The following is a 20,630-nucleotide window of genomic DNA, read 5'->3' as shown; positions in this document are numbered from 1 at the left end:
ACAGATGATTTGAGCAGATATGGGTATATCTACTTGATGAAACATAAGTATGAAACATTTGAAAAGTTCAAAGAATTTCAGAGTGAAGTGGAAAATCATCGTAACAATAAAATAAAGTTTCTACCATCTGATCGCGGAGACGAATATTTGAGTTACGAGTTTGGTCTTCATTTAAAATGATGTGGAATAGTTTCGCAACTCACGCCACCTGGAACACCACAGAGTAATGGTGTGTCCGAATGTCATAACCGTACTTTATTAGATATGGTGCAATCTATGATGTCTCTTACCGATTCATCACTATCATTTTGGGGTTATGCATTAGAGACAGCTGCATTCACGTTAAATAGGGCACCATCTAAATCCGTTGAGACGACACCATATGAACTGTGGTTTGGCAAGAAACCTAAGCTGTCGTTTCTTAAAGTTTAGGGCTGCGATGCTTATGTGAAAAAGTTTCAACCCGATAAGCTCAAACCCATATCAGAGAAATGTGTCTTCATACGATACCCAAAGGAGACTGTTGGGTACACCTTCTATCACAGATCTGAAGGCAAGATCTTTGTTGCTAAGAATGGATCCTTTCTAGAGAAGGAGTTTCTCTCGAAAGAAGTGAGTGGGAGGAAAGTAGAACTTGATGAGGTAATTGTACCTTCTCTCGAATTGGAAAGTAGCTCATCACTGTAATCAGTTCCAGTGATGCCTACACCAATTAGTGAGGAAGTTAATGATGATGATCATGAAACTTCAGATCAAGTTACTACCGAACCTCGTAGGTCAACCAGAGTACGATCCGCACCAGAGTGGTATGGTAATCCTGTTTTGAAAGTCATGTTACTAGGCCATGATGAACCTACGAACTATGAGGAAGCGATGATGAGCCCAGATTCCGCGAAATGGCTTGAGGCCATGAAATCTGAGATGGGATCCATGTATGAAAACAAAGTGTGGACTTTGATGGATTTGCCCGATGATCGGCAAAACATTGAGAATAAATGGATCTTCAAGAGGAAGACGGACGCTGATAGTAGTGTTACTATCTACAAAGCTCGAATTGTCGGAAAAAAGTTTTCGACAAGTTCAAGGTGTTGACTACCATGAGATTTTCTCACTCGTAGCGATGCTTAAATCTATCCGAATCATGGTAGCAATTGCCACATTTTATGAAATCTGACAAATGGATGTCAAACTGCATTCCTTAATGGATTTCTTAAAGAAGAGTTGTATATGATACAACAAGAAGGTTTTGTCAATCCTAAAGGTGCTAACAAAGTGTGCAAGCTCCAGTGATCCATCTATGGACTGGTGCAAGCATCTCGGAGTTGGAATATACGCTTTGATGAGTTGATCAAAGCATATATAGTTTTATCAGACTTGCGGTGAAGCCTGTATTTACAAGAAAGTGAGTAGGAGCACTACAGCATTTCTGATAAGTATATGTGAATGACATATTGTTGATCGGAAATAATGTAGAATTTTCTGGAAAGCATAAAGGAGTGTTTGAAATGAGTTTTTCAAAGAAAGACCTCGGTGAAGCTGCTTACATATTGAGCATCAAGATCTATAGAGATAGATTAAGACGCTTGATAAGTTTTTTCAGTGAGTACATACCTTGACAAGTTTTTGAAGTAGTTCAAAATGGAACATTCAAAGAAAGAGTTCTTGCATGTGTTGCAAGGTGTGAAGTTGAGTAAGACTCAAAGCCCGACCACGGCAGAAGATAGAGAGAGAATGAAAGTCATTCCCTATGCCTCAACCATAGGTTCTATAAAGTATGCCATGCTGTGTACCAGACCTATTGTATACCCTGCCTGAGTTTGGCAAGGGAGTACAATTCTGATCTAGGAGTAGATCACTAGACAGCGGTCAAAATTATCCTTAGAGGACTAAGGAAATATTTCTCGGTTATGGAGGTGATAAAGAGTTCATCGTAAAGAGTTACGTCGATGCAAGCTTTGACACCGATCTGGATGACTCTAAGTCACAATCCGGATACATATTGAAAGTGGGAGCAATTAGCTAAAGTAGCTTCCTGCAGAGCATTGTAGACATAGAAATTTGCAAAATACATACGGACCTGAATTTGGCAAACCCGTTGACTAAACTTCTCTCACAAGCAAAACATGATCACACCTTAGTACTCTTTCGGTGTTAATCACATAGTGATGTGAACTAGATTATTAACTCTAGTAAAACCCTTTGGGTATTAGTCACATGGCGATGTGAACTAATCACATGGTGATGTGAACTATTGGTGTTAAATCACATGGCGATGTGAACTAGATTATTGACTCTAGTGCAAGTGGGAGACTGAAGAAAATATGCCCTATAGGCAATAATAAAGTTGTTATTTATATTTCCTTATATCATGATAAATGTTTATTATTCTTGCTAGAATTGTATTAACTGGAAACTTAGTACATGTGTGAATACATAGACAAATAGAATGTCACTAGTATGCCTCTACTTGACTAGCTCGTTAATCAAAGATGGTTAAGTTTCCTAGCCATAGACATGAGTTGTCATTTGATCAACGGGATCACATCATTAGAGAATGATGTGATTGACTTGACCCATCTGTTATCTTAGCACTATGATCGTTTAGTTTATTGCTATTGCTTTTTTCATAACTTATACATGTTCCTATGACTATGAGATTACGCAACTCCCGAATACCGGAGGAACACTTAGTGTGCTATCAAACGTCACAACGTAACTGGGTGATTATAAAGATGCTCTACAGGTGTCTCCCATGGTGTTTGTTTAGTTGGCATAGATCGAGATTAGGATTTGTCACTCCGATTGTCAGAGAGGTATCTCTGGGCCCTCTCGGTAATGCACATCACTATAAGCCTTGCAAGCAATGTGACTAATAAGCTAGTTATAGGATGATGCATAACGGAACGAGTAAAGAGACTTGCCGGTAACGAGATTGAACTAGGTAGTATGATACCGACGATCGAATCTCGGGCAAGTAACATACCGATGACAAAGGGAACAACGTATGTTGTTATGCGGTTTGACCGATAAAGATCTTCGTAGAATATGTAGGAGCCAACATGAGCATCCAGGTTCCGGTATTGGTTATTGACCGGAGATGTGTCTCGGTCATGTCTACATAGTTCTCGAACCCGTAGGGTCCGCACGCTTAACGTTCGATGACGATTTGTATTATGAATTATGTGATTTGATGTACCGAAGGTTGTTCGGAGTCCCGGATGAAATCACGGACATGACGAGGATTCTTAAAATGCTTGAGACGTAAAGATCGATATATTGAAAGGCTATATTCGGACATCGGAAAGGTTCCGAGTGAGTCGGGTATTTTCGGAGTACCGGAGAGTTACGGGAATTCGCCGGGGGAAGTAGTGGGCTTTAATGGGCCATACGGGAAAGGAGAAGGGCCTCAGGGGGTGGCCGCCCCCCCCCCCCATGGCAAATCCGAATTGGACTAGGGAGGGGGCGGCGCCCCCATCTCTTTCCTTCTCCCTCTCCTACTCCTTCCCTCTCTCCCCTATTGGAAAAAGAAGGGGACTCCAACTAGGATTGGGAATCCTAGTTGGACTCCCCTATAGGCGCGCCCCTCCTAGGCCGGCCTCCTCTTCCTCCCTCCTTTATATACGTGGCCAGGGGGCACCCCAATAGCACAACAGACAATCTCTTAGCCGTGTGCGGTGCCCCCTCCACAGTTACACACCTGGGTCATATCGTCGTAGTGCTTAGGCGAAGCCCTGCGCCGGTAACTTCATCATCACCGTCACCACGCCGTCGTGCTGACGGAACTCTCCCTCGGCCTCAACTGGATCAAGAGTTCGAGGGACGTCACCGAGCTGAACGTGTGCTGAACGCGGAGGTGCCGTACGTTCGGTGCTTGGATCGGTTGGATCGCGAAGACGTTCGACTACATCAACCGTGTTACTAAACGCTTTCGCTTTCAGTCTATGAGGGTATGTGGACACACTCTCCCCGCTCGTTGCTAAGCTTCTCCTAGATGAATCTTGCGTGTGCGTAGGAATTTTTTTGAAATTACTGCGTTCCCCAACAGTTGGATACAACGTGGCCTGGGCAGACAACCAGCGAGCAAAACAATTGGTCGTAGGACCAACGACCTTTTATTTTTGTCATAGCCTTCTACGACCATATCACAAAGAAGGTCGTTAAGTTTCATTAAAGGCGGACAGCTTTTGACCAACTGTTTTTGGTCACAAAAAGGTCGCAAATGAAAAACAATGACCATTCAGTGACCAATATTGATGGTCGCAAGTTGCCATATTTCTTGTAGTGGGAATCAACGCAAAATAATGCCTGAGGGCGCCACATGGGCAGGTGGTATGGCCACCCCCCGGCCGTGCCATGGGCTCGTGTGGAAGCCCTTAAGTTGGTTGGAACTCTTCTTTCGCCGCAAGAAAGCTAATTTTCGGAGAAAAATTCCCTCAAAATTTCAGCCTGATCGGAGTTACGGATCTCCAGCTATAAAAGAAATGGTGTTCGATAAGAAAACAGAAGATGAAACAGAGAGAAGAGAACCAATCTAGGAGGGGCTCCCGCACCCCTCTGGGCGCCATGGAGGCCAAGGACCAGAGGGGAGAACCTCTCGCCATCTAAGGGGAGGCCATGGAGGAGCAGGTCTGGGGGGCTCTCTCCCGGTGGCGCCGGAGTGCCGTTGAGGGAACCATCGTCATGACGATCTTCTTCATCAACGTCGTCGTCTTCACCAACATCTTCATCACCTTCCTCGCCTCTTTTCAGCGGTCCACTCTCCCACAACCCGTTGTAATCCCTTACTTGAACATGGTGTTGGATGCTATTGATTATTATTTTGATGATTTTTTGCATCTTGTTTGTGTCCGATTAATGTTGTCATATGGGTTAATTGGTGAATTGTCATGATTGTTGGGTTGCTTGTGGTTATGTTACTGTCCTTTGGTGTCCATCATATGCGCACATGGATCACATCTTAGGGCTAGTAGTATGTTGATAGGACTATGCATAGGCTGGCCGGAGTGTCAGATATTACCCAGGCTAAATGTAGAAATTGATGCATATGGGATTAAAGGGGGGCCAATATATCGTAATGTTATGATTGGGTTTACCTTAATGAACTTGTTAGTGGTTGCAGATGCTTGCTAACAGTTCCAATCATAAGTGCATAGAATTCCAAGTAAGGGATGACATGCTAGAAGAGGCCTCTCCCACATATAAACTTGAAGTGAAGATCGGTTTAGCAACTTAGCTGATTGCGTAGTGACAATTCCGCACACCATGCCACCACTATCCCACACTCGCTATTTGTATTATATTGTAATATATTATATATTTACATTGGCAGCACCTATCTTTTGTGTTCATATTCTTCGTTATCTTGCAAAGCTACCTCCTTATACCCGTAAGGTAGTTTTATTTCTTGTTTCTAGATAAAGCAAACGCTCCGTGTACATAGGGTTGTATCATTGGCGGATAGGAACTAAGAGAATATTGATTTTACCTTTAGCGCCTTGTGGGTTCGACACTCCACTTACCACTTCCATTATTGGAAAGTGCTACGACAATTCCTTGCACTTGGGGATTATCAAGGGGTTATGCAAGAAAGTAACGACAGTAATGTGAAAGTACCTGAAGACAGGATCTCTAGATAATAGAGGTATGCATTGGCAATCCTAAGAGAAATTGCTTATTTCAAAGATCACACATTGTATGGGGTTTTGGGATCTTGGGCTTTCCAATGGTTCGATGTTAGCGAAACACGCATGGCGCCTCATGGACAAACCAGAGAACCATTGTGCTCGGTGTTGAAGGGTAGGTACTATCCAGATGGTGACCTTTTGAATGCGGACTGCCCTAAGAGCTCCTCTCGAACCTTGAGAGCGATGATACACGGGAAGAAGATGCTAAAGGAAAGTCTCGTAAGAAGAATTGGTGACAGTCACTCAACAACAATTTGGCATGATAAGTGGATTTTTCACGTACATGTAGCTTGTTTGTCGATTGAGTAAGGACCTAGTTCAGTTGGTGCAGGACCTGTTGGATGAAGGAACAGGCAACTGGGATAGTGACCTTGTTCGTAAGATCTTTATTCCACCGGGTGCGGATGCTATGCTGAGTATGTCGAGACAGCAATAAGAGATGGAAGCTTTTTGGGCGTGGGAGTGGGAGAGATAAGGGGTTTTCTCGGTTTTCCTAGCACTATTACTAGGGATGATGTGAACAGAGAAGCAAATTCCGCCACCCATAACAGTGCTAGGGAGGCGGTTACTATGTATGCTTGATTGCTTGATTTTGTAACCCCTGCATTTTCTCGACGTTGTACAATTGGTTGTGAATCCGCATATATTATTGAATAGTGCCTTGAGGGTGGTTCTTAAAAAAAGCCACAAATTTGTTTTTGTTTTTTAGCTCACATTTTAGCGTGTTTACAAACATGTACATTATGTCTCTATGTATATGTGTATTTTTTTTAGAAAAGTTTAAAGTTTTTAAATTCAGCCTCCATTTGGCATTTTTGCTTCGCTTCATTAACCATATATTTGGAGCTACTAAATTATGTTGCTGTGTTGTTCTTATTTCTTTAGTGACATATATGAGGTTCTAGTACTATTCCAAAAGTGTCAAGTTAGTCCTAATTCCACATAACTACTCATCAGGGTTCTAAAATTAAGTACGTGATTCACAGGGCGGCTTATTTGGGTCTTCTTCTATTCCACTCTGCTACCATATTCTCCTCTGCCTGGTGCCCTTGCTGTTGACGTAAGACCACTTGTACTGCTCCGTAAGTGGTTCTGTTAGTGAAAGATTGTACTCCCTCTGTAAACTAATATAAGATTGTTTAGATCACTAAAATAGTAATCTAAACGATTTTATATTAATTTACGGAGGAAGTAATTTATTATTAAACATTGTCGTTACTGACACATAACCAAAAGAGTGTCATGTTAAAGAATGGAAAACTAAATTCTATAGTTGTTGCATGCTGTTTCACCTAAGTATCTCCAAAAGTTCACCAAAGTTACATCGATGGCATTGTATATTCAAAGTGGAATCAATTACATAAGTATAACCCAAAGGCACATCAACACGTTAGTTTGTAACCATTTTGTTATAAATTGCATGTACACAAAATAAATAAATATTCACAACCAGTACTCCACCGAGGAAGGGGGAATCTGAAATTTGTGCAAACGAATCCAGTACAAGGGTACAAATTCTTATACAAGGTTCCTTCAAAAAAAAATCTTATACAAGGAAAATCGCTGTAGTGTTTTGTCAGTATTTACATGATACATGGACCATGCTATTTTTTGTAACTTTGAGAAGAATGTTTTTTTCTTGAACGGTCAACGGGGGGGAGAGCTTCCCCACCTGAATATATTACCATTCAAAGGGTTCAGGGGAATACAGGCAAGTTATTGTTACAAGTTCAGCTAGAGGGAATTGCAAAGGAGAGAAAATTTAGCCACTGTCTAGCTGAAGCCCTGTCCTCATTTTTTTTGAACCGGAAAACCCAGAGAGAGAAGTCTGCTACAATATTTCTTAGCGTTAATCTGTGAGAGTGGTCCTCGTTCCTGAACACGGGAGCATTTCTTGAGTCCCAGAGCTTCCAAGTTATGGTGAGGGCCACCGATGGCCAGATGTTGGGGTTGAGGCCCTGAATCGGTGGGTGTTGGTGAAGAGCAGTGAGAGATGTCGGAGCAAACATGCCCATGCTGGACCAAACTTGTGTAGCATAGGAGCAGGTGGAGATGAGGTGAAGAGCATCCTCATATGGGTCTTGACATCGAGGGCACACTGCGGATTGAGCCACATTATTGTGAAACATGTTGGCCTTCGTATTTAGCCGATCGCGGAGAAGCCAAGCGAAAATCTTGACTTTGATCGGAACCTTAGAGGCCCAAACAAAATCATGGTGGGGATCGAAGGAGTCATCAGCAACAATGGAAGAGTAAGCGTGCTTGGCAGAGAAAGCAAGCCCATGCGTGAGGGACCGCTCGTCTGGACGGTCGACCTGCTGGAAATCCTGCAACAACAACAACAGACAGTCCAACTCTCGAGCAGCAGCATTAGTAAGACGGTTCCGCAGGTTCGATAATAAGCTGGTTTGCCAAACTGTAGCCACTAGAACCTTGTCATCTATGGAGTGGGAGTATAGGTGGGGGAAAGCTTTTTGTAGAGGTGAGTCAAGAAGCCATTTATCTAGCCAAAAGAAAGTGGAGAGGCCGTTGTAGGTAATCACGAAGGAGTGCTCAATTAGGAGAGGCAGGTTTTTGTTTATAATCTTCCAAAGGAAAAAAGGCCTAGGGGTTTTTGTTGCAATCCCAAGTGGGTATTGTTGATGATACCACTGGGTCCAGGGGATGTTTGGGTGTTGCAAAATTTTGAAGGAAAATTTCATAAGTAGGCAGCGGTTCTGAATTTCAAGATTTTTAATGCCTAGACCACCCAGTTCTTTAGGCCTGCAAACATTTTTCCACGCGACCAGACACTTTGCACCCGTGCAAGTTTCTTCGTTAGACCAGAAAAAAGCTCTCCGGATGGCGTCTAGCTTAACTAGGATAGACTTCGGTAGGCGAAAAACGGACATGAAGTAAATAGTTAAGGAATCGAGGACAGCAGTGAGCAAGGTTAGTCTTGCTCCACGAGAGAGCAGACGCGCAACCCATCCGAAAAGGAGTTTTCGAAAGCTATCTAGTATAGGGTCGAAAGCTGAGAGTGGTAGTTTGAGAGGGGAGAGAGGGAGGCCTAGGTAGATTAACGGGAAGGAGGAGAGATTGCATCCAATAGTTGCAGCGATGTTGTTTTGGGTGGGGTCATCTGTGGCAATGGTGAGAAGCGAGGTTTTTTGGAGGTTGATGACTAGGCCAGTTGCTAGGGCGAAATCATGCAGAGTGTTTTTGAGAATAGTGGTTGCTGCGACGCTGGCAGCAGCAATAATAAGTGTGTCATCGGCGTACTGTAGGGTTACGGGTGGTTCATTCGAACGGAGGGGGTGGCATAGTTCGTTTTGCCTGAAAGCCTGTGTGATCAGTCTTTGAAGGACATCTGCGACGATGATGAATAAATACGGCGAAAAGGGATCACCTTGTCGAAGGCCAGCTCTACATTGGATCCAGGATCCCGGAGTGCCGTTGGGGAGAATAGCCGTTTTGCCAGTGTGGAGAATGTTTTGGACCCATGCACAGAAGATAGGAGGGAAACCTCTCGCTTGTAGGATCGATGTTAGAGAGGACCAAGAAATGGAGTCAAAAGCTTTTCTGAAGTCCAGCTTGATGACCATGGTGGGGGCCTTTCTTGTGTGGCAAGCGCTGAGAATATCAGCAGCGTAAATAAAATTTTCTGCAATGTTGCGGCCATGAAGAAATCATGTTTGGTCGTAGTGAATGAGTAGAGGGATGAGTGGTTTGACCCTGTTTGTAAGAACTTTGGCCACCGCTTTTGGGGTACAGTTTTGCAGAGAGATTGGTCTAAATGCATCGGGGGAGGTTGGGGCTATTGTTTTTGGAATGAGGACCATGTATGCTCGGTTAAATCGATCGAGGGAAGCTGTTTGATCATGGAAAGCAGCAAAGAACGTGAGGATGGAGTGTTTGATTTCGTGCCAATATTTTCTAAAGAAAATAGGGCCAAATCCATCTGGTCCAGGGCTAGCGTTTGTGTTCATGGAGAGAAAGGCTTGATGAATTTCCTCCTGGGAGAACGGATTAGCAAGATCACGTAGCTGGGGAAGAGTTGCCGGATAGAGCTGTAGTAAGTTGAAGTTCCAGGTTGCATTTTTTGTGGTACCGATGAGTTTTTGGAAGTAATTTTTTAGGATTGCTGCTTTGTGTTCGTTCAGGAAGATTTCAGAGTCATTGTGGATGAGCAACAGGATTTTATTTGAGCGAGATCGTTGTGTGGCAGAGCGTGGAAGAACTTGGTGTTTTCATCGCCGTCGACGGCCCCTCTGATCTTACCCCTCTGTTTCCAGAAGGAAATTTTCTGTTTAATAGCAGCTTGTAACAGATTTGAAATTGTGAGCCTAAGCTTTAGTTCCAGAAGGGAGAGGGGGGCAAGTTCCTCGTTAAGGTCAAGGGCCAGAATTGCAAGTTTGCAATTTGCTCCCGTTGGTAGATGGGCCTAAGAGTTTTGGCCCAAGATTTAAGGGCTGGCCGTGTTTTTTTCAGATTTTGAGCCAGAGAAGTCGCGGGGTCCAGTACCGGCCCATTGTGGTTTTGATCAATGGGCAGCCAAGTGGTTTGCACTATGGTTTTGCAGGCCTGGAGGGAGGTCCAGTAACATTGAAAGCGAAAAAGGCGGGAGGAGGGAATAGATGTGGACATAGTAACCAGTAGCGGAACGTGATCGGAGGCGAAACGAGTGAGAGAGGTCAGGTGGGTGTTGGGAAAGAGCGCATCCCAGGGGAGGTTAATAAGAACCCTATCTAGCCTTACAAGCGTAGGGGATGGCCTCTTGTTTGACCACGTGAATTGGCGATCAAGAAGAGGGAGCTCAATGAGAGCAAGTTGATCAATGGTATCATTGAAGGCATCTGCTTCAGATCGGCGAAAGTTATTATTGTTCTTTTCATTGGGGAAGCGAATCAGATTGAAGTGACCGATGAGGAGCCAGGGGGATTGTGGTGGTGGTTCAGTTTGTTTAAGCTCATCCAGGAAATCTCTTTTGAGATCCCTTTGCGAAGGAGCGTAGACGTTGGTGATATAGACGGCGTGTTGCGAGGCAAGGCAAGAGAGGGTGAGGGTGGAGCTAAAACGCCTATGGTCACAGCTGAGAAGTGTGAAACAGCGTGAGTTAGTGGCAGAGAGAATGCCACCCGCAGAACTGATAGCGTCTAGATGGTTGTTTGAGTCTAGGAAGCGTGGTAGGATCGAGCGTATTTTAATGGTGTCTGGTTTGAGAAGTTTAGTTTCTTGAAAAAGAGCGATCGATGGGCGTAGTTGATTAATCTCAGAGAACACATTAGCACATTTATCATTGTCACCAAGACCTCGAACGTTCCAAGACACGATAGAGTAGGATTCATTTTTCATAATGGAAACTTCAGCAAGCACCATACATAGGATAAGCAACCCAGCAAGCGAGCATCCAGGTACAGGAGGTAGCGGGACAAGTTGACAGAACCACGCGTGAGCACTAACATAGCTAACTCTAACCTAACATAGCAACTACGGTAGGGTGCGACGCACCGGATACATGCCCAACAAGAGCGGCCAGCAGAGTGGCAGTGGCATACGGGAGATGTAATCATGGCGAGCCCAAAACACCAGAGCCCGAAGCGATATCAGCCGCCACCTCCGGCGGAGCACCGCAGGCAGTAGCAATGGCCGCGAGATCCTCTGGCGAGGCAGGACCGCGGGCCGACTCGTCGATGAGTCCATCCATATCGCAGAGACGAGCGTGGACAAGGGCGTCCGAGAGATCCTTGGAAGCAGTTGAGAGGTCGTTTGGAGCGCATGGCCTTGGCAGTCATGGAGGAGTAGTTTGGGGGCTCGATTTCGGCCAATCGAGTGCTGCGTCTGGCCTTAACACCAGAGTTAGCGGCCATCTTGGCGCGCCTGCTGATGCGCCTGGCCAGACACTCATGCGTGGGTTCAGGAGGCAGATCGGGAGCCGGATCGGCTACGACAACAGGCAGAGGTGGCTCATGGAGCACCGGAGGAGAGTGGGGAGGGGACAGTGGTGGTGGTAAGGGAGCTGGAGAGGGTGGAGCTGGTAATGCGAGCATAGGACGGGGAGCAGTCGATCGGACAAGCTTGCGAGCGGGAGTGGGAGTGCATGCGGGAGGAGACCATGGGGCATGCACCAGCATGGCCACAGGCATGCCATCGGCCATGACAGCAAGGATAGGGATGCTGTCCAGAGGGAGCGTAGTTGCAGGTGTTGGTGGAGGGCCCGAGGGAGATTCGGGTGTGCATGCGAAAGGAGACATGGCTGCAGCGATGGATCGGATCTGGTGCGTGGTGGCTCGGGACAGGCGTGGGTTGGATATCTGGGAGGAAAGGGAAGAGTTGTCCTCGTCATCGGAGGAGAAAGGGGAGGCGCCCGAGCCATGGCGGAAGAGAGCACGGCTCTCAAGCTTGACGACAAATACATCGTTGTCAGGAAGGCGCACCATGAGACAAGGGGGAAGGACGAAGTCGCGGGCCACCATGACAAGAGCACGGACACTGGAGTGGTCACCCTGGAAGCAGTGCTAATCTACTGACACGAAGTCTCCCAGGTGTGAGAAGAAGTAATTTTCCCCCTCAGGGTGCCAGAGCTCATCGGGATAGTCAAAGGCTTCGATCTCAGCCATGTGAATGAAGATGGCCAGGGATCTATTGTCTGCGTGCTCTGGACGCTCGAAGAAGAGGGCGTTGCCCTCGTGGTGGATAGGGCCATGGCCCGTGACGGCGAAACGCTCTTCAGCGTTTGCAAAGGAGAGACGCGCAGCGCCACGGCCAGAGGAGGTGAGCCCGAACGTAGGGTTGTTGCGGTGGAGAGCGATAGCCTGGCAGATGAAGCGGAAGGGGTTGAGCATGGGGGTGGCGAGGTGCACGTAGGATAGGTTATCGACCTGCGGACGAGGCAGCTTGGCGGGACAAGTAGTGGGATGTGGGGCGCCGGAGGAGAACGGCTAGCAGCAGATGGAGCTGTGGTAGGTGGGGAGGGGGAGGTGGCGGGGCGAAGGACGGCGCCGGAGGAGAGGCGTTGGAGGCTCGAGGACCGAAGATGAGAGGGAGGTGGAAAGGAGGGAGGTCGTTGGTGAGGACGCAGTGGGAGCCGAACCAGATGGGAGCGCCGTCCGAGAGCCTGGATCCGGTCGACGAGCCGGAGGCGGTGTGGGTGCCCGTCGTGTGCGCCATTGAGCTGCATGGCGGACGCACAAACGCAGGGTTAATACGCGGAGAGGGGGCATAGGGGGAAGAAAGCAAGGAAGCGGACGGCTTTGCACCTGAAACTCCGATGACCGGAGCACCAGCAGCGAGAGCAGCGGACGGGATCACGGCAGTCGGAGATGGTGTGGTCACTGGCGAGACATCGGAAGCATCTTGGTTTTTGCTTTCGGCTATATCTGTGGTGGATGTGTTTGGGGCTGGCCGCCCGGGGAGGGGCTGATTTATAGGCCGGAGAGGCCAGAGGATGGGGGGGTCGATTGCAGCGGCCGGAGCTGGGGAGCTGAGCAAAACCTCCCGGTAGGAGCGCGGGGTCTGCAGCGGCGTGGAGACCGAAGAGCACGCAGGGGTGGTAGGAGTGGCAGGAGCGTGGCACTGGTCCATGGCGGTCTCGGGACGAAGCTGAGGGGACGGGGCGGTGTGTAGGCTGGCGGAGGTAGGGGAGGCAGGAGGTGGAGTAGACGTGATGATGGGCGCATGCGTGTGCATGCAAGCATTGGTTGGTGCAAGCGGTGAGGGAGGATGGGTCCCGCAAATCAGCGACAGTGGGGTATGCTTTTGGGTCAGCGCAGGCGGTGGCAAGATCGAGCAGCCCCGGGAGCCGACCGGGGGGCGGCTGTGGCGACGGCAGCGGGTCCAGGCAGTCAGTGGTGGATAGAGGGCGTGGGGGCGGATGGTCTAGCGTTTTAGGGTTTAAAGAACTGGGTAGGCTGGGAGGGGAGGGGGAGGGGACGGCGCAGTCCGCACCTAGTTTTTGTTTTCTTTCATTGGAAAGGTTTCGGGGAGACGTGACGGGAGAGGCCAAGCTGGCCGAGAGGTCCACGTGTCCCAGGCCATCGAGTGGATTTTGGTCAACCGGGGACGATGCAGTAGAATCCTCGCCTAGAACAGTGAGATGAATCCCCGGGTTCAGAGGGGATAGATTTTGTGTGTTTATTCTAGTTAACGAGTGCGGTCCAAGCAAGGACGTGCAGTGGGTAGGTCGGACGTTGTGGGACGGGTCAAATGAGTCCGGTTCGAACACAGTTGGCAATGGTACTGATCGCACTGTTTGTGATGCATGGTCAAAAGAGTCAAAGAGCAGGATTTTGAAATTTGAAAACTCTAGTGGCGCGCAACGGAGAACCTCTCTTCTGACCAAGACCGAGAACACATGCACTAAGAACAGGTTCGGAGCAAGCGTGGTTGCGTGGAAGACACATTTAAAGGAGAACTGGTGGTCTAAGGCATTATTAATCAGTGTTTCATTAGCGCAAACCGAGCCAGAGTGGAAGACAACCCATATAGGGGTGGTTGGTTTATGTGTGAGGCGTGTAGTGGGCATGGTGACAAGGCAGTGGTACTTAGAAAAAATCAGCTTATTAAACGAGATCCCAGGACGGAACGGTCGTACCTTTGCATGTGAACGCGAGAGGCTAAGTGTTGGGGAGGTCACAGGAGCCCCAAGAGGCGGACGACCGTTGGCGGTTGCGGGCCCCACATGCATGGAGGCCATGCACGGAGGAGAGGCTGGTGACGGAGCGGCAGCAGGTTGAGGTGGCACACCCGCAAGCAGGAGCGGCGAGGCCACCGGAGATGGGGGCGGGGCCGGCATCGCAAGCGGCGCGACCGTGACCGTGGCGAACATGCGAGGAGCAACGATCGGCGAGCAGGCGGCCATGAGTGACGCAACGTGGTAAGACGATACCGACGCTGTGAACGCCGCGTGGGATAGGCGCATGATGGAAATGCTTCGCGGAGATCCACCAAAACGGAATGAGAGTAACACGGCGACGAGCGGTTCGTCAACCATGAAGTTAGCTTTGTGGACGAAGAAAATTATCCTAGTGGGCGAGGAGGAGTCTTGTGGCGAAGAAAAGACCTTGGTGGAGAACAGATCGAAGATGTTGCGAGAGAAATCGATGACGGGCGAGGGGACGAACCCGAGTTGAGAGCGCAGGAAGGCATCCGCATGGCCAAAGCGGTCGCCGATGTCCAAGGTTGTTTGGATGTTGGTGGGTGGGTCATGAGTTTGTTGAGGCGGAGGAAAAGGCAGAAACTGGATCGAGTGGGTCGTGGCGACGAGCACGGGCTCGGCGAGGAGAGCGCGAACGATGCGCACGTCGGAGACAGAGATTCGGAAGAGGTCGTCTTGGAGGCGAGTCACCTGGAAGGTAGGAGCATTGCCACCCAGACAGGCTTGCATGAGGACGGCAACGAGCTCCTCATCGATGTCGAGTGAGGAGTGGCGAACTTGCACGGAGAGGAAGCATGGTGGCTCGTGGTGGCGCGGGTTGATGTGCTTGGAGAGGCAGCGCCAGACCTGCGCTTGGAAGTCGTCACCCATGGCGTCCCCAACTCCAAGAGCCATGCGCAAGGCTCGGGAGGTGGGGGAGACATGCCATGGAATGGGATCGTGGAAGGAGGCCGGGACAACTGGTGCGGACGATGGTGCTGGAGAGTGGACGGCGGCCGCGGTGGCCGGAGGTGTGGGCTGGGTGGAGCTGGGAGCGGCCGAGGGGCCGCAGGGGAGGAGAGGAGGAGGAGACATCCCATAATGGGTCTGACTTACTTTGAGAAGAATGTGACGGCACTAGCATATGATGCAACAACTACAGTAAAATGATTTGTATTTATTCAGGGTTTTTTTTTTTGCTTTATGTACGCTGTAATAGTGCAGTTTCAGCAAGTCATCTGAAAGTAGCTGTTGTCAGGAGGAGGACAGAAGGGATTTATGAATGGACATACAAATAATGAAGACTCGACGAATGATACTGAACGCTGTTAGACTAACAATACAATCTATGGTTAAAATTGATAGATGACAGCCGCTGGCGTGGTCAGCCCACCTCCCGGTTGTGCCTACCATACAACATGTGTAAAAGGTGGCAGGTATTGGAGCAACGGAACAGATTCAAAGATAGTCAAGTGTTATCTTGGCCTCCAGCTACCATGTGCTGCAATGAACAACATATTTAGTACTATCATCAACTTCATCATAAGCTGACGAAATGTGTGGGAACTGCTCATTTCATACTTCCACATTTTGAGCAAACCCCGTCTTACACGGTTAAACCAAGCAATTTATATAGTGCAACACAAACATTAATAGGAGGAATTACTGATAATTCACTAGAAGATTAAAAATTGATTTTTCTTCCATAGTAGCATAATAATAGCAGCTTCAAACAACACAAAAGCCATCTATGAAATTACAGAGTAGGTTTTTTTTAAGTAGCACGCACTACTAAGGAACTGGAATTGGATTTTCTAGACAACTTGACTTGTAATAGTAGAGACGATCGGGCAAATAGATGCAACTCACAACAGAAAACAGAACAGTGCAGGATGAGTAGTAACATACCTCCTGCGACATGAGGAACTTGAGGATCCATAGACCACCCACCTGGCGGAGGATCTGATGGACGTCCATATTGCATTGGCGCTGCAAATGCTTCAAAATGGTCTGGAGCAGGTGGTCCTGGATAACAATCAGGAACAGATGAAATCAGCTCGATACTATACTGGGTGATAAAATAGCAGTGAACTGGTGTTCTCAAGGGAACTGCATAGCATGAAATATTAAAAAAATGCAAACTAAGAAAAGGCTCACAATTTGATCGTTTAAGTATTTATTTATTGAAGTGAGGGATTCAAGACTGACTTCCACCACTCTGAAATTAAGATAGAAGACTAAGTCCGGGTTGGTCAGTTGGCATCTTTGTGCGCCCCCCACCATTGCACAGGAGAATTCTCCATGTTGAAATGAGATAACCATGCTAAATAAGAAAAGTACCTGGCGGAAAAGGAGGAAATCTTCCCCTGTCAGGGTCATGGAGCATCGGCCCCCTAATAGCTCTCTCGTCAAAGTGATGTCCTCTTTCATCATGGCGATACCCTCTATCATTCAAGTGGTGTCTCCTATCATACCCGTGATGCATGTTATCATGTCTGTGATGATCTCGATCATGCCCATTATAACGATGGCTCTCAGGATAAGACAAGGAGTTATTACTCCATTGTTGTGGTCTTTTATTAGGTTCTGATGGCATATGAGGGAATTGACTTGGAGGCGGAGGGGGCGGTCGCTGCATATGATATCCCTCATTAGGCATCGATGCAGTGAGACGTTGATGGTAGTTATTTCCATGGTATGGTGCTGGTGGTGTGGCGAAATTGCCATGAGGTCCAGTTGGATTGAGTGGCGCAATCTGATTTCGATGCACACCATATCCCGAATTGCAGAATGATGGAGGCTGCAACGGAGCTACCGAGGGATTCATGCTGCGTGGGTGCTCCATGGTAGAATGTGGCTGCTGACTTTGAACATTCTGCAAAAAGGGGTCAGGGATTAATTTCACAATACAACAAAGCTAAATGCCTGCATGGGGAGAAAATGTGCATACATAAGTAGCAAGTGCTGGATACGGCCCAACTGGATCAGATGCCATTTGTGAAGTTGCCTGCAACTGCGTTCTCTGAGCAACGGGAACAGGTGGAGGAGATGATGGCAATGGTGGGGGTGATGGAGGCCAATTGTTCAGGAGGGGAGGACCGTTATCTGAAGGATGGTGATAAGATGGTGTGCAGTTGGTATCACTTCGCTCTGGTTGGGATCTGGTACTAGCTTCAGCTTCAGATGATGGAGCTACATCCTCCATCTCAAGCTCGCCATCAACATCTTCAAGGATGAGCCCATGCTTCTCTACAGGTATTTGAGATTCTCCCTTCTCATCAACACCTGGAGCCTCATGTTCAGGTGTGACGGCTTCAAAACTAATGTCCTCAGAGGAGCTTCCTTCATCGTCTTCAAGTACTTTTGTGCAAATTAAGTTTGGTATGTGAAAACCAGCATTGCTGAGGAAAATAATGAAGAGTACGTAAACGAGGGGAACCAGAGGGAGCCATGAACAAAAGATGCTGCTGCATAGTTCAATACAAGTCAGTGTGATTTGGTAGACTAATGTAGCGAGGATTAAAACAAAGGCCCTGTTGGCACAAATCATGAAATCAACAACTATGATGACAGTGCCACACGGCAATTCTGCACTGCATGCAGTATGCATGATCATATGAATCATGTGCATGGCACATCTTGTGTATCAACAGATTTGTCTCGTGTATATTATAAAGAGTGTGTGTTACAAATAGTTCAGTATCAAGCGACTGTACCGAGTCCTCTCCTATAATCCTGGGATGTCCACTGATCGGGCGCTAAGATTCTATAACTATAACCTCCTAGGAGGCATGTATACTCTCTCGTCTTTTCAATGCAATGAAACGCAAAGATCCTTTTGCGTTTTCTCGAAAAAACAATTCTTTACATTTTCTTGCTAATGTGCTAGCATAGAAAAAAGGGCAGGTGGTTCATTTCAATCTTGGTGGGTTTTATCAAATACTCCCTCTGTAAACTAATATAAGAGCGTTTAGATCACTACTTTAGTGATCTAAACGCTCTTATATTAGTTTACAGAGGGAGTACTTGCTAGTTGGGTGCTGGTGTCATTAATACATCATAGCTCGCTGCTTTAACGATCAACCAAGACCCAATGCATAACACTCGTACTCAAAATTCTAGAAGTGCAGATGAGTTCCTGCCGCAATATTGCCTGCTTCCAATGTTTGAGGCATGGGGTCTCGAAACACCAAATGGCTCTCTTCATGCATGGCAATAATGATATAGCCGTATAGGCATAAAGCATACTCTAACCTGGCCTACCAAGAGCTTTCAGAATGATCCAATTTTAGGTATGGCCTATGTCATCTAGTCATCATCGTCTCAAATTGTGTGAGCACATAGAAAAACAGAAGCATTCACACTAGTACATATCACTTAAAAGTTAACACCATTATTCAATGCTTGAACAGAAGGGCCACGATTGACGGGTTTTTAAGTTGGCTAGCATACCTCCCATACTCATCAACAAGCATTCCTTCATTGTCACGCAATGGGTCATTTAAAGCTCTCTCTGTCCTTGAAGGACGGCGAGAGCTGCCAAAAGATGCGTCATTGATAACCTCGAGTTCTCTAATATGGTGACGAATGATGTATTCTGGAAGTGTTTTCCTCTCAAGCCAAAGTTTCAGAACCTAACAATAAATAAAAACATGTAAGGGGTGGGGAAAGGAACATTGTATATGCCATCTATTCTACCAGATTATAGAAGGCACTTGCCTTGAGACATTGCCTTCGATTCTCCCATGCCGAATTTCCAGGAGGTGCGGCAGCATAAAGTAAACGAGGCAGAACCGCCTGAATAACGGAGGGAAATACATCACCAGTTCCTCCTGCAGAATTTCCTACGGTGCTGAAAATTAATACGCATGCATAGACAACAACAACAACAACAACAACAAAAATTGCGAACCGACAACAAGAAAATGTTGAGAAGGAGCATATAGTTACCTTTCTGATTGCAAGAGCATTGAGTTATTGAATCAACAAGAAAGAAAAGGCCCACCCTCTTATATAAATTTGTTTCCTTTTCCATGCATTCAACAATAATATCAATCGCCTAGACTGTGGAGGAAAAACTGCGTTAGAAAAACTTGATAGCAATTGGTTGCATGGGCAGCCATGTTTATCTTTGTATTGGCAAGCCGGCTCTTTTCTTTTAGTTTTTTTGGGCTTGTTGAGCTGTGCCCTCAGCAGAACCTTCGTACTTGTGTGTGAGACTTGGGTGCGTGTGTTTGAACTAGTCCATGTATGTGTGCTCTGTGGCGGTTTGCTTTATTTATAAAGCAGGGCGAAAGCCTTTTTCGGTAAACAGCATGCTGTTTGTTAAAATAAGATTTCGTCAACTAACTTAGAATTTGGAAGTGGTAAATAATGCAATGACTCAAAGCATTATCACTCGTTAGTTCCAAGTCCACAAGTTCTAATATAGATTGCCATAACATGTCAAAGACATAAAAAGAAACAAGAAACTATATATTAGAGATATGCCGCTTTCACCATTTCTACTGGCGAAATTTTGTTCTGCATAGCTCACAATCACATCACATAATATAATAAAGACGCTCTGACGTGTTCTTAAAAGGGAGGTGGAATCAAACAAGGGTTCCTTAGTAGCACCACCATATGCCACCATTGAGCTACCCAGTGATTCCCCACAGCAAATAATATAGAAGAACTGGTGGTTGGCATGAAGAACATGGCATCAAACCAGGCTAAGTAAACGAAGAACCCAAATAATTGCCAATTCACCAACAAGTACAAAAATTGACCGTGTTGAATAAATCTACAAACAAGAAACTCATGACAACCCTAAAAAAGCATAACGGCAAAGATCTAACAGTAAAAACAAAGTACAGATATGCATGGTCTAACCTCCCAAGCAATGCCATGTTTAGCGCAATCAATAGCAAGACGTGTTGCATGTGCTATGTTTTCTTTTGTTCTTGTCAGTGTACCAAGAAAAGCTCCAAAAGCCTTCCGTGCTGCATTAGCCTCGTTGCTCCTTGCTACTTTTTTCACATCCTTCTCTTGTGGGTTATCAGAAGGACTCCTAGAATGAACACTGTCATTTGTAGAGGTGGACCTGACTATCCGATTCGAAGGTGAAAGCTGTCCCTGTCCTTCCTTAAGAGGTGTGCTGACTAAAAGTTTGGAAATATACTTGCCGTTCAAGAAGTTATCTGAAAAGAAAGTTGACCGAGAGAACCTTCTAACTTGGGCAACAGCAATGAGTTCTTTCATAGGCATTGCATCTGGAGATGTGCACCTATCCTTCAGGTTTCTGTGGTTTAGTTCTTTCAATGCCAAAGCTGAGAAGGTGTGCCTAAAGA

General features: G+C 46.7%; 1 protein-coding gene across 12 annotated transcripts in view; it reads right to left on the bottom strand.

Moving 5' to 3' along the window:
• Positions 1 to 9,867: 9,867 nt before the first annotated feature.
• LOC123097440 (protein HUA2-LIKE 2) overlaps positions 9,868 to 20,630 on the bottom strand; it is a 45,237-nt gene continuing 34,474 nt past the window's right edge. Inside the window, exons 2-9 of one of the 12 annotated variants that reach the window (XR_006447194.1) lie at positions 19,249 to 19,362; positions 19,018 to 19,142; positions 18,751 to 18,932; positions 17,249 to 17,765; positions 16,639 to 17,173; positions 16,456 to 16,516; positions 16,207 to 16,323; positions 15,410 to 15,799 (exon numbers count right to left, since the gene is read on the bottom strand). Coding sequence is in view for 9 of the 12 variants with exons in the window: in XM_044519172.1 (XP_044375107.1) it covers positions 12,865 to 15,393 (2,529 nt within the window). In the remaining 3 variants the exon portion in view is untranslated. The other 11 variants (XM_044519179.1, XM_044519175.1, XR_006447193.1 and 8 more) reach the window with 11 other exon arrangements.

The sequence above is a fragment of the Triticum aestivum genome, chromosome 4D (genome assembly GCF_018294505.1).
Source record: "Triticum aestivum cultivar Chinese Spring chromosome 4D, IWGSC CS RefSeq v2.1, whole genome shotgun sequence".
NCBI lineage: Eukaryota > Viridiplantae > Streptophyta > Magnoliopsida > Poales > Poaceae > Triticum > Triticum aestivum.
The sequence above is the reverse complement of the archived record's forward strand: the minus strand, read 5'-3'. Positions and strand labels throughout refer to the sequence as shown.